The sequence below is a fragment of the Ixodes scapularis genome, unplaced genomic scaffold, assembly GCF_016920785.2.
Source record: "Ixodes scapularis isolate PalLabHiFi unplaced genomic scaffold, ASM1692078v2 PGA_scaffold7__128_contigs__length_106722199, whole genome shotgun sequence".
NCBI lineage: Eukaryota > Metazoa > Arthropoda > Arachnida > Ixodida > Ixodidae > Ixodes > Ixodes scapularis.
In genome coordinates, this window is record NW_024609882.1 from 7,212,807 (window position 1) to 7,227,659 (window position 14,853).

Sequence of the window (14,853 nt, forward strand, 5' to 3'; positions counted from 1 at the left end):
TCCATTGTGTTCTTATCTAAGATAAAACAAACTATACGATGAGTGGAGATGCTGCGCAATACATATTTGTAGCATTTTGCGTTCCTCCCACTTTTTATTATTATTGGAATCGACCAATATTAAAATCTCTATATTTTTGTTTTGCCCAAGACCGCCTCGGCGCAGATTTGGAGCAAATCCTAGCAAAAATATCACTTTGGCGCAAGTTGTTGGAGATGTTGCCTTCATGGCGCAGTCTGGAGCCAACTAGCGCAGCACTTCCATTACTGTTCATTATAATAAAGTACGCCGACTGCATTTGGATCGGATATTGGTATTTATAGCTTGCCATTGATCAGTCCATGTTTGCCAATTATTTGAGGAAGAACTGACTTTTAGAGGCATACCACGCAAGATGTAGCGAAACATTTATATAAAAAAAATAAAAAGATTCTACCAAACTTTTGGAAGTTACTGTAAACAGTTGAATTTGAATGTAAACCTACCGTGTCTTCATTAGCTCGCTGATCCTGCCGTGGGAGAATTCAGGGGAGCAACGGCTTTGAACGCGCCCGCTCTAAATGCCTTCTAGACACGCAGGGGAAAAGGCAAAATTACAGGTTCATCTAGCCAGAGGCGAAGGATTTATATTCGCACCTTTTTGAGCAAAAATATTTTCCTCTATTTTTTTTTTTCGTTTCACACCGCGATTTTTATTTAGTTGCAGGCACAAACACCGATACTCGCATTAGTTGTCTGCGTTCAACTGAAACTGTAGTTCGAGCTACAAACGCGCTAAACTGGTTTCTTGTGCATTAAAAATAAAAAAAGTAGAAGGAGTAATCAAATCGTAAAATAGAAAGAAGCGAAATAAAACCCGAAGAAATTTAAAAAAAAAAAAAACGAAAGAAAAAACTTTGGAGGTTTGGTGGAGCGCAAGTTCGTCTGCATTTTCCACAGAGGTTGCGATGATGTCAGAACGCCAAGCTCTGGTTGGCTGGTTGCAAAAACAAAATGGCGGGTAGACTTTAAGGAGTCTTGCCTTGAGGTCTACCCACTATCCTTTCAATCAAGACCAATCAGAACTCGGTGTCGTTCTGCTGTCACTGCAACTCCTCCGCAAAAAGCAGACGACTTCCTCACCGCATTTAAATAATTGACCCAAAACCAGGGCCGGCTTGCTACTCTTCGTTTCACTTTAAGTGTGAGTGTAGCAGAAGCCTCAAGAGCGAGCTCCAGGCTTTCAGCGTCCCTGCCAAGCACGCGCGCTCGTGCAGTGCAAGAAATGTTCAGGGCCACATGCTCGAGCTTCTAGCATTGGCTGCGTCTGGACCACCGTGGTCTGGACTTAAGCTAAAACCGCGTCTCAGGTCAGACTGGGTGAGAGAAAGCACTGGCAAAGCCAGCGAAAGAGATGAGCGGGACTCAAACCACGTCTGAAGACGCTCGCGCAACCCAGCCTTTGCAGTGCTTTTTTTTTTTTTTCCTCAGTCTCGGCTGAGACGCTGTTCTAGCAGCCGGTCCTAGTCAGTCAAGCGGATGGACTCAAATAAGTTTCGAATCATGTCTGACACCGTGCCACGCGTCGTTTACGAGTCGGTTTAGGGAAGGTCCAAGAGAACAACCTAAGAGTAGTTTTCCCGCTCTTCAAACAGATGTATGGTAACCCCATTATCTTTTTTTATAGCTTTCATTAGTAGACTTTCTTTTTCAACATTGAAGCGCCATTGGCTCACATCTTAGGTCTGCCATCGACTGCTATATTCTGACTGTTTCTGCTGATAACCTGCCAATGGAAACCCGAGCAAAAATGACGACCCGCGCACATCAACCAAAATGTACGAAGGCGATGTTGTCGTCCAAGCAGCCTATTTTAGGACAACCATACTGCCGCCGGCCCTTTCCTTCTGGTAGCCCAAATAGAAATACGAACCCCAAATACCGAAACAGTGATTTGTCTTCGCTGTCTTCCACACCAAACTAAGACAAACAAACAGACCAAATTCGGTAAGAAGAGAGAGACGGGGTCAGGGAAAAGGGGCGGTGGCCCACAACACTCACTCTCTCCCTACGATGGACCGCAGCGGATGCTACGAGTCATTCCAGCCAATCCAACGCCGTTCTTAGCGTCACGTGACCTTAAGGAGGGTAGGCAGCGACGCCAGGGGCGCGCAGTCACGACTTGACACGTTGACGGCGCTGGATTTGCTGGGATTTGGCTCGTAGCATTCGCTGCGATCCGTCGTTCGGTGAAACGGAGTATAAGCAGCTCCGACTCTCGGGAACGAATCAATGAATGGAGAAAACTTGCTTCGCCCGTAGAGGGGGGTAATGGCTGCGTGGGTCACAACCACACGCAGGGAGCCCAATCACGCGAGAGCCAGCCACCCCTGGTGCGACCGACTCGCGCTGCTGCTAGTGTGCCTAGAGTTCAGAGAGTTTACAACTTCTGGATCGAGATCACATGGCGTCTTCCATACGAGCCGCAAGGGGGTGACGAACGGGTTGATCGTCCGCAAGCGTCTTCGTTCCTCCGGTCAATTTTCTCGTTGCCGCGCGAAGAATGCAAAGGATGCGCACTTGCGACCGATCCGCGCAAGAAGCGTCCGCCATTAGGTTGCAACCTCTCTTCGTGGTTTGAGTTGCTCCCTCTGTGAATACATGGGCTCTCTAGCTGCTGCGGCCCCGGACCCGAGAGAGCGGTCACGCGACGTCCGCGCCAATAATAGAGCTCCCGATGTCCGTCGCCGCTGGCGCTCGGTTCAGCGGAGCGAGTCGACCCGGCGCATTCCGGGCTCTTCCCAATGCGTTCCTCCGCGAGCGAACGGGGGATCGAACGCAATAAAGACGCAGTCGGAGCTGCGAGGAGACACGAAGGAGGAGAGGGGATTCTGTGCACTCCGAAAAGCAAAAGCAAATCGGAACAGAAAGGGTAACTGAGGCAAGGAAATTGTGAAGTGACGTAGCCGGTGATAGACCTTGAAGCGAAAACATTTCGATAAGGCAGAACGAAAATGAGACCTAGTGATACTAACACTAAAAGTGAGAAGAACAGGAAAAAAAAGCAATTTGTCTAACTGTAGGATGTCCTAAGACTGCCATAAATAGAAACGCAGAGCTCGAAGTGCCATAACTGTGAGAGTTCCCGAAAATAGAATTCAATCTCATGCTAAATTGCGCCATCTGCAGGGATGGAAGAAAGAAAATCGACAGAGCGTCATCGGGAGATTATCGACCGAAGGATGTTGGAAAAAGAAATTCATACTTCAAATCAAACGCAGGCCACTGTTCGAGGGCCCTGGTGTGGACTCATATCCCGCTATGTGAAGGGACGTCAACTTTTTTAATATGCTTGTTGCATCATCCTGGCCTTGAAGTCTTTTGCTCCGCATACCTTTCGTCGTCAGACATTGCCGTTCTTTTTTCAATATATTCCTATTCCGTTGTGCCGTACTTACCATATTCTTTATATAAATCAATCAGTAAGTAAACCAATCAATCAATCGACGGAACAACCAATCAATCAATACTAAGACCACTATTGTGAATGCTGCTTTTTATCGATCTGGTTCTTAAATTAGGTCTTCATGGCAACAACAAAACACGTGTTGACAACTTCTACGGGTAAATCAAGAGTAGAGCGATGTACCACTCAATCTGTTGCAGCTATCTGATCCTCGAACACGTGTCCGGCGGAGAACTCTTTGACTACCTGGTGAAGAAAGGACGACTCACACCCAAGGAAGCACGGAGGTTCTTCCGGCAGATCATCTCAGCCCTGGACTTCTGCCACAGCCACTCCATATGGTGAGCAACAACGCTCTTTCTCTTTACGGACACACATACATATGATACATACACACGCACGCACGCGTACATGCGCACATGCACACTCGCGAGCACGTGCACATGCACGCACTTGTATGCACGCTCGCACAGGCACAAGCACAAACAAACACACACACACAGACCAAACTAAGATACAAATGCACGTGCCCCGAGGAGACAACACTGAAGAGAGACACCTATAGGAGCACAAATGAAACAGGAACGCCATACAAGATGGTAGGAGGAACGTGAGAGGGAACATTCTGGAGTCATTTTCAGGCTATATGGGCAAGGTTAGTAGAGAGGAGACAAAAACTTTGAGCGGCACTAAAGCTCTAGTTGGCTGCATTTGGCTAGGATTACGGTTTCCGACGTTGACTCCATTACAATATCCAGGGGAAGCAGATATATTTACTGCGATTGTAGGGGCAGGACTGCAGCATGCTGGGAACATGTGTTTTCTCGTGGGGTACAGCTGCCACGTGAAACAGACTGCTTGTAGTAATCTTGATTGAAATGCATGCGGTTATCTCGCGGAGTTTGTATGTTACCGATCAAGGGACAAGCAAACATGTATTCCTACTTGGGGGCCCCATAGAAATCAGAAGCACAATTCTGTTTTTAGAAATCAATTCGCGTAACAGTAAGTTCATATGAATTACTGCATGTAAGTTTCTTAAGAGCACGTTTCTATAAAAGCTATCTTCGAAGTGCCTGTTATGTTTGCTAGACAGCAGTGAAACTAACACTAAATGTCCTTCTAGCTGCGCTTTATGTAATGCGTTGATGTCTCGAAACAAAGCAACGGGTTCATAGCAAGAATAGTTACAAGCAAACATTTAAAAACAAAAAGTTTCTTGCGTGTTTTTTTTCCTCCTCTACATCTGTAGCTGCCTTGCTGACACATTTAAACGGTAAAGTCTAGTTTAGATATATATTCAAGTTCTAGATTTGTTTTAAAAACATTTATACGCGTAAAACAACCAGCTAAAAGAACTGTTTGTACTAAATATCTATATTTTACACTATAACGATGAGCTCCAGCACATTATGTGTATACGCAAATTTCTTACTTTGCCTTATGTCATCTGCATTTCATGATGTATTCGCATTTCTCGTGTAATGCGTTCTGGCAAGAAACTTTGGGGAGTACGCTACCTAAATCTGGATGTCACACTTTATGTATTTATATTAGAAATCCTGCGAGTCTTGCGGCGTACACAGGAAGGAAAACAACAAAATACATCACAAATATCTACTCACGCATTCGGACAATGTAACTAAGCAAACGATTCGTTTTAATTTCAAAGGACTGAGGATTACAACCATAGACAACTTGCCCGGGGCTGAGCATTAAAATCATTTATGGCTTGGCCAGAAATACGGAGGTGTATTTACAGACATCGTTTTTGTACTGGTACAGAGAAATAGGCCCGTTTTAAAAATACGCGCCATTTAGTAGCTGTTCAGCCCATGTGCCGTCGTTTGCACACGTTGTCTTATGAGGTAATGGACAGGAGGTCTGCGTCTGCGTTCGGCGTGAATTCGGCAGAGCTCGTATCGAAAACCAGTGCTGCGTCAGCATTCGCCGAGGATTCGGATCCGATCAGACCCTTCGTGCCCCAAACATCGCGAACTTCAGTGTTGCCTGACGGGAGTTTGAAAGGGTCTATTGTTTTAGTGTTGCTCGTTCTCAGACAGTGCGACGTTGCATGTTGCAGGTACAATTCAAAACCAATTTTTTTTTTTTTTTTTTTTTTTTTAGAGCGCAGTTGTTAAGTGCCCGTTTCCGTGTTTCGCGGCGTCGCAGTTGGCGTAACCGCCCCACTAAATTTAGAGGGAAATTGAATACGTTTTGAGGTCACGTGATGTCAATTTTCCCGGTAAATCTAAAGGAGAAACTGAATTCGTTCATTGGTGACGTGAAACGAAGTCATGTGACGTCATTTTCCCCAGTAAATTTAGCGGGAAAACTGAATTTGTGTCGAGGTCACGTAGAGTCAATTTTCCAGCTAAATTTAGCGGGGAAACTGTAGGAGGAGGAGGAAGGGAGGGTACGGTAGAGGAGGATGGGAGGGTACGCAAGAGGAGAAGGGGAGAGGAGAAGGAGCAGGAGAGGAGGAAAGGAGAAAGAGCGGAGGAGGGGAGAGTACGGAGGAGGAAGAGAGGCATTCCCTCCTCTCCGTACCCTCCAAACTTCCTCCTCAAGAGCTGCGCTCAAATTTCGTACTACAGAGATTTGTAAACGTCTTTCGATTCCTTTCATATCTTGTTTTGTTGTGGCAAATAGCACGCGGAACAAACATTATTGAGTGTCCTTAGCATAGGCAGCTGTGACAAGCCTGCTTTGGTCCTTAGTCACAGGGACCTGAAGCCAGAGAACCTCCTGCTGGACGAAAAAAACAACATCCGGATAGCGGACTTCGGAATGGCCTCCCTACAGATGGAGGGCTCCATGCTCGAGACTTCCTGCGGCTCTCCGCACTACGCCTGCCCAGAAGTTATTCGGGTGAGAGCAGCTTCCGGTCTCGGCCCTACTTCCGCTTCCGGTTCTGTCGCGCCGTGCTTTGCCTCAGGGAGCCGGTAAAAGGATTCCCGCAGTCAAGACGGCAGCGAGGCGACGGCGCTGTACCGCATAAAATAGCGCCAATTGATGCTAGCACGGGGTCATTTTCCCGAAAGTTAAACATTAATATGACTCTCAAATAACCTTAAAACGCCTTCCTCTCACCATTCCTAAAATATGGTTTGCATAGGATAGGATCAGTGTGTCCTAGAAACAAATATTAGCAAATTCTCATAATTATGGCAATTTTAGAAAAAAATATAGTTTAGATTGTGTCCTATGTGCTATCTCAGCATTTGTTTTGTATCTCCTAACTAGCGCAGAAGTTTCAAAGGTGTGACCTTTTGTTTTAGCGATGTAAACTTTTAGAAGTTTGATTTAAGAAGTCGTATACCTACGTCAGCTCAAATTTATGATATGATCTCAGCGTCCAGTGTTGCTAAAGAATTTATATTTTTACAAATTTTATAAGAAAAAGAACAAATGTGAACGACCTGAATGTCTGTGATATAACGAAAGATATATAAATCTATTTTAAAACTTGTGCCACCCGTATTTAATTTGTAATCATGCACACTGTTGAGAACATTTTCAGGAAAGTTTTACAACAAGAGCAGTTCAATCTGGGCAAAAACCTTATATTTTATTAGCTAATAAATAAATAGGAATAAATGCGCACCTCGTTAATGTGTGAGTGGTTGTAACGAATCGTTTATAAGATATTTTTCACAATATCTCGATGAACAATAACTTGCAGTGGCAAGTTCCTGTCGTGTTAAAAATTCTAAATTCTAACTTTAAATTTTTTGTTCTGTTTTTTATGAAAAAATATGTTCATATAATTAGTTGTGTCTGTCGTATAAAAGTCAAATGACGGTCAATCGCGTAACGATCAGGTGTGTCGCGAGTAAACCGCAGCACGGGTCAGTCGCACTAAATAAAAAAAAAATAATTTAAATCTCCAACTTGTATTTAGAACATAATCATGCTGCTTGATGGCCAATTAGATGTTTAATGGCAGGTACGAAATGCAAGGACCAATACCCTCCACGTCGCCTGTATTCACCTCGAAAAAAAAAATGAATGCTTCGGTGCGCGCAAAATATTTTTACTGCATACTTTTCGCGTAAAAAAAATGAATTTGTTTGTCGGTGTAAAGATATTAAACTGTTCGTCAAAAAAGTGGACATGCTCCCAATTAAATAATAGTGTGCTTAAACATCAGTTTACTTACTTTTTTCGAACAGACCAGGTGGCGCATTTCAGAAGCTTTTGAAACGAAGCATCCCGCGCCAGAATATTTTCAAATCTAGACAGAAAATATGAGTCTACACTTTCATGTATGTTATTGCAAACGTTAATATTGCAAAAAAAAAAAAAAACATTCTTATTAGCACAAAAAATAAAGCCATAAAATAGCTATCGCTCATTTCAGCTTGAGTACGTTCTACAATATGTGTACTTAACGATAAAAATGAACATCTGAGAGCTCGACTGTGTTTTCTATGGAAATAACAAATGAATAATCTATTGACCAACATAAGATAGTAAACTAATGTCAATGTCGCCAAATTAACTTTTTATGAAGTTAAATCTTTAATGTTTGGGAGAATGACCATTCGGCTGTGCGTGCCGAGCTCACGTCCCGTCTCAGCGGGATTTTAAGACTCCACTCTACATCGTATTATTTATAAAATTAAGCGCCGGGGTCAGTCGTGCAGACGTCTTCTTCGAATAACATAACATAACAATAACATAACAGGAGCAATTTGGTTAGTAGGCTGTAATGACTGAGCAAGCTGAGAAAGTAAATCAGAAGCAGAGTAGGTTAATTGACTCAAACATCAATTCGAAGCAACCACTGAAAACAGTGTTTAAAGCTTTCGACTCCTATCTTAGGATACATTTACAATAAGGTAGACGATTGATACAAAATGAGTGCGCTTGTTGAGTAAGCATAATTACCTTGGATAGAATAAAACTTGGTTAAGTGTGATGTTATTTTCAACAGTAATGTTTAACAATATTTTCAACAGTATCGCGCGATGGCATAACTGAACGCAATAAAAGTACGGGCGCGAGCTCGCCTGGTAACAAACGGACGCTGAACTGCGAAATTAAACTCAACCCTGAAATTATGTAATTAAATCTTGGGGTTTCTGGAAGTGTGCAATTATATATATATCGAAGAATGGGGTAGTCTAAATAACTTCCACGAAAAGCTGTACTTGCGATTGTATGCTCCAGTGGTAGGGTTTCATTCATTTTTTATAAGACTGTGCTTCGAACTTTGGGTGTCTTCAAATGCTGACATGTTCGATTCACGTCACTCACAGGGAGAAAAATACGACGGACGACGAGCCGATGTATGGAGTTGTGGAGTCATTCTCTACGCTCTACTAGTGGTAAGTAAAAACAAGAAACAAAAAATATTCTGCTCATCAAGTGTACATAAAAATATTGTTGACAACTTAACTTTCTACAAATCTACCATAAGCCTGAAAACCCCAGGTTCTTGAGCTTGACATCAGAAATATGGGGCTGCACGTCCTAGCTGCTTAATACTAACTAAGGTAAATCCTTCAAAAGTAAAATGAAATGCAACGGGGCTGGAAGTCCTCATTATACGTGACTGACATTCTGCCCCTGAAATTCCCAATTTAAATACGAATTGTATACCTATACACGCCTGCGACTTGGGGATAAAGTCACAATAAAAAAATAACCTGAAATAGAACTTAATATTAAAGATTACAGAGCGATGTCCCGATATAAAACTCGGGTGTGTGGCTGTGAAGCCCCGAATCTAAAAAGGGCACATGAGACGGTCATACCGGATGCAGGATCGACTCAATATAAACTTTAGCTCATTCATGGCAGCGTTACGTACCAATTCTGACTGAATAAATATACACCGGATAAGCGCACATCCTACCCTACTCATACATATGACGGTCGTTGTTCAGCCGAATGAGTAAGAACTAAGACAAAAAGAACTCAGGCACTCCGATTACTTTTCTAGATCACTACATGCAAAATAACTCAAGACCCTTACGAAACATGTCCGCAAGCTTCGTTTTATGTTGAGGTATTTGCGTAGCCGATAATATAGACGCTGGCCCATAGGTCTGACAGGCACGCCCCCTCGTGCCATCAAAGTACATTCCACGGCATGTCGTTTGTGCTCACGACGTTCTTCCCAGTGTCACTTTAACGCAAAACGAAGTATGCACGATATCGAAGTATACAGAATGTGACGAGCATGCGAGTAAAATGGCGCCTAACGCAGGGTGCCTTACCGTTCGACGACGACAACCTTCGCCAGCTTCTCGAGAAGGTGAAGCGAGGCGTGTTCCACATCCCACACTTCGTGCCACCCGAGTGCCAAGACCTCCTCCGGGGAATGATTGAAGTGAACCCGGAGAAGAGACTCACGGTGAGTGAGGCCTTGGTCGTCGCCGGTAAAGAGAAACGCTCGCCTGGTGTTCAGCAAGAACGTGCTACCAAAGAAGAGTTTGCTTTTGGGGCGACAGGGAACAGGCACAATGCAAGCACATGCACTCAAAGCGCAAATTTACGACACATTTGCTGCACACACACACATATAGACAATACACACACCGTGACCGCTTTGTGTGCTGCTCGATGGTCTGCATAGCTTGGGCAGCCAATGCATGCTGGATTGACCGCGCTTTGACGTCTATTGAATCGAAGTATCGTATGAGTCCAATTCTAGACTTTTTTCAAAGGACTGCCCCGTACAATGGCGGACTAAAACCGTAACGTCAAGGCACACTTTATGCGTTTGGTTGGATTTGAATTTTTAACGCAAAAACGCACCCACAGAGAAAAGTAATGAGCGCAATGACCTTGCACACTCGACGCTGTTTGATTGGCTCGTCGGATCCTAGCGTTGGCCGCGCTTCGACGTTCGCGCTCTTATGCAATGACTTGCACATTTCACGACGTCAGTTGTTCCGCCATTGTGCAGTGGTTCCGATATTCTAATGACCATCACGTGGTTTCTGAAGGCGTCTATTCTGCTGCACTGTACCTAGAACACGGCCTCGACTGTATAGACTCTCGCTGCCTTATGACCTCTCCAATAAGGCATGAAAACACCTATGTTTCTAAAGCGGCATTGGCACATAATTAAAGGGGAACGGAAACAAAATGACCAGACCTCGAGCTCTCCACCTCTCGCTTCAAAATCGGCACCCAAGCAGCGAAATGTGTATCGTGCTCGTGTCGTCAATGGCTCCTGCACAGCTAAGGGTACTGTAGTTGCGAGCGTTGCCGCTTGATGGCGTCAGCACTTACAATCTCGCCTAGTATAGTAATGTCTGAGGACTTGCCCATGACGTCATTCGCGTCCATGCCGGTATTTTATGTGCCAAGAGCGTTCGGCTCACCGTGTTAGTTTCACAACCGCCGCTCGAGGACATCATTTACTAGAAAGAACCATCAGTACCCAGTAATGGCGACACATGCAAGCTATGTATAAAAAGTATTCACTGGGTGGCATTCACTGCGGGGGGGCGGGGGGGGGGGGGGTATGGTTGGCCTGGCAGAGGTCTTCGCATCCCCAGACGCTAACGATTACACTACCTTGGGTATGTTAACTTTCACAGTGTTTCCACAGCGTGCATTCCAAAGCAGCTCTCACCTAACGTCTTCCCAGACATTAGGTGAGAGCTGCTTTGGAATGCACGCTGTGGAAACACTGTGAAAGTTAACATATACAAGGTAGTATACTCGTTAGCATTCTCCGCCAAGTTACATTCAGGACTAAGTAACTCCACGAGAGAGCCATACTGCTGCGAACGGCCGCTGCTTTTTAGAAGCCTATTACGCGGCGGCTTTTTAACGTAGCATCACAGACCGCCACCAGGCGCATTTTTGGAATCTATTCATTCGTTTGAAAATTGATTTTCTTGACTTTTCGGCCGGCAGCCGAGAAACAATAGTCTAGACTGGTGTTTTGGGCTGCCGCCAATATAGACCAAGTCTGAACAACAACAACAAAAAAAATTTTGTTTCCGTATTTCTTTAAAGCCCCTCGATATGTTTGCGTTTGTTTTGAAAGTACTGTCAGATGCTCCAGTGCACGAGACCCGTGTCTCGAGCCGCTCTTGAAAGCAAATGGTGGCGAAGCACTGAATAAGAGGCCATTGGAAGCGAATGGCGGCAGAGTACCAGCTCCTCGCACGTGTCTTGCGCGTATCCGCAATGGTTCGCGGTACCTGTGAAAAAACGCCTTTATCAAGGGACTTAACACATAGTAGGATCTAAGCGCAACTCGGCGGGCGAGAGCAGCGCCACAGCGCGGCCGTAGGATGTGTCACTAGATCCACAAAGCGGCCGTAGGATCTGTCTGGGGGACAACTTTCTTCATGTATGCATGCAACCAAACGTGCGGGAGCGCGCACTGGAGCGCTGATCAAAGCTGTGCAGGCGTGCTCTCTATCTCTCTTTGAAAATGCCCCAGAAAGTTGTCCACGAGTATGGACTCTGGTCAAAGCAAGCTGGAGACGTCGACAAAGAAGAAGCGAACGCGTAAATCGTGTTGAAACTATCGCGGAGCCTGCTATGCCCTGTTTTTTATGATGGGCTACAAAGTGCCATGGGTGTAAGGTGCTGCTATATTCTCAATGACTGGCGGTGAACGTTAATCCTAAGTATGAATTCTGGGAATCACTAGAAAAAGCATTATTACAGCGCTGCTCGAAGACCCGAATGCTGACACTCCCCGAGGTAATGCCACGGTACAAAAATCTCAGGGTGTGAGCATTTTCTTGGTTATTCATTTGATCCATCAAAGCAATGACCTGCTAAATGCCTCACTAAGTGAATAAAGGACCCTACGCACACACTGTAGATGGGTACTTGTTGACAACAAGGTTCTTTTTTGCATTTTGTTTCGCGAGGTGCTTAGGGATTCATCGCTAGGTAGCTTGTGGAAAGGTACTCCAAAAGTCTTCCCCAATGTTGACGTGCTCTTCAGGACACGACAATACACCATTGTTCCACGAAAAACAGACTCCTTTGAGCAGCAGGGTTAGCAGGGTGGAAGAGCGAGAATAGTTGGGTGCCAACGTTCCCACGCAGAAAAATTCACATTCTTTCCCTTATGACGTAAAAGGCCGTATGGAAAAGAAGCGCTCGAATCCGGTCCGGCCGTGTCTAGACATACAGCCTCCAAGAGTGCGAAAGACCCATTTGATAAAGCAGTTTCATGAGGCTGTGTTAAGTTCGCGTTGGCCAGGCTTGGGGTGAGGATACAAATAAACGGTTGTCTTATTCTCTCGCTAAATATAAAGCACTCCCGGCCAAGATATATGCTTAACCCTGACGCCTTGCCTGCCTCAGCTGATGGATTTTCATGTTGTGGAAGACTGCACGTTCTTTGGGGTTGTACTGTCTGACATTGAAGTTACAGTCAGTAACCTTCCCTAAAATTACTGAGTACAATTTGTGACGCTAATTGTCGATGTTATGTCACTCTTGAAAGCTGTATTGATCCAACAAACCCTCAAAATAGGGATGCTATAAAAAATTGTAAATTTGATCTATGACAATACCATTTCGGGAATGACGCCCTTTATTTGTTGTGTAATATTGCAAACATTGAAACGAACGTTGGAGTGATCTTGAAGATGTCTTAGCAAAACATTATCGCTAACAATTTATGATGTAAGTTTACATCAAGTCAAAGGCAATATTTCACACACTATACTATCCTAGGTCTTGGAGATGGATTTCCAAACATAAAGATGACAAACCTGTGTGTGAAATATTGCGATATTGCAAATTGACTGTGATTCTTGAAAGTTTGCTTGCATGTGGTGAAAATATGCGACACGCCTTTGAGATCCAGTGTCTCGACCTTGACCTTAACATTTATTTATTTATTTATCGATACTACTAATCCTCATAGGAGGATTTTTGTAGGGTGGTACAAAAAACACAGATGCATAACCATAGTGCAGAAAAAACAGTTATACAGAGGATAAAAAGTATATGAAACAAACGGAGTGGATGAGACATAGTATGTTCACATCATGAGCGCTTCGACATCATCCATGAACTGTTTCAGCGAGCTAGCGTGAACAACGTGTCGGGGCAAACTGTTCCATTCCTGGACTGCTAGCGGAAAAAATGAAAATTTAAAGCAATTATTTTTAGGTTGGAACTCCCTGAATAATTTCCCATGGTTTGAACGGGTTTCTCTTCCATCGTGGGGAATAAGGTATTTAGACTTTTCTATTTTAGTCAAGTTATTGGCTATTTAGCATTTATTGTGCACTTCAAGAACCAGTCCTATATTGAAAAACTGGTTCTTGGTATATCAAAACTGACGCGACAATAATAGCTCATTTTATTTTGTAAGGCAGATGCTGAACGTTTCGGTACCGCGTTACTACGCCCATAACTGGCAGGAGGTACATTAGAAATGAATGAATGAATTCCTGAATGAATGACTGAATGAATGTATGAATGATGGCTCTACAATCGCTCAAAACATTACTGTACTGCATCCTGACTGGGGCTTTTCCTCGGCATCTCGGATTTTCCATGCTCCTGCCAAATGATCCTATTGGCTGACAGCGCAGAGCCGAGTCACCGCGGTATCGAGCGGCGGCCGCATCGCGCAGTGCTATTCGAGAGCCAGTGCGGTGGCGCCATCTGTGGAGCGCTTCGCCAAATACGCGATAGAGGTGCGCCCAAAAATAGGGCAACATTGGGAACACGCCTTCCTCTCTTTCTTTCCATCTGTCCCCCCACCTTTCATTCGTTATATATCTCTCTCCCTCACAATCCTCCCTTTTTTTTTCTTTTTTTTTTAAGGGGGAGGGTGCTTTTTTTTTTTATTTTATTTTTTTTTTTTAAATTCCACACGTCTAAGGGGAAATAGCAAAGATGCGGAGGACCAAAGATTAGGACTCTAATTACGTGCTTAAAGATCGTCTCTCGTTTGTTTTGGTCTTCTCTAATCTTGCTTACAGGCGCAATTAGAGTAGCTGAAGTTCTCCCTACGAAGCAATGTAAAAGCGAATAGCAAGAAGCAAACGTCTGTAGGCGAGCTGCTCAGGAAAGGTAGTCTAAATCCCGAACACGCAGGAAATAAAATAACGAACTGTGTCGTCTTGTCCGTTATTTTATTTTCTCCGTGTCTTAGGGTTTCCATCATGATGGTAAAAGCAAAGTTTTTTCTTGCGTTCCACTAATTAGCTCTCATCGTGCAGACGGTCAAAACAAGGTCAATAAGTTCGGCCGGGAAAGTTCAGGAAACTTTCCTATACCTTCAATAAAAATTAATTTGTGCTTACACTAAATGTCCCGATAAAGCGTTGGTAGTTTCACCATACAGCGAGAAGAAATCATGTATACGATCCTTGTATTTCCCATAAGTCTCCTGGGTACGAACGCGTGCTTCGTGCTCAAAGCTCGCAACGTAATGTGCTTCCGCAGTTTGGCTA

General features: G+C 44.2%; 1 protein-coding gene across 1 annotated transcript in view; it reads left to right on the top strand.

Annotated features, from left to right (window-relative positions):
• LOC115324323 (serine/threonine-protein kinase BRSK2) overlaps positions 1-14,853 on the top strand; it is a 127,418-nt gene that overhangs the window by 80,911 nt on the left and 31,654 nt on the right. Inside the window, exons 4-7 of the mRNA XM_042286343.1 lie at positions 3,646-3,786; positions 6,166-6,316; positions 8,710-8,778; positions 9,663-9,809. Coding sequence (XP_042142277.1) covers positions 3,646-3,786; positions 6,166-6,316; positions 8,710-8,778; positions 9,663-9,809 — 508 coding nt within the window. The remainder of the gene's footprint in view (positions 1-3,645; positions 3,787-6,165; positions 6,317-8,709; positions 8,779-9,662; positions 9,810-14,853) is intronic.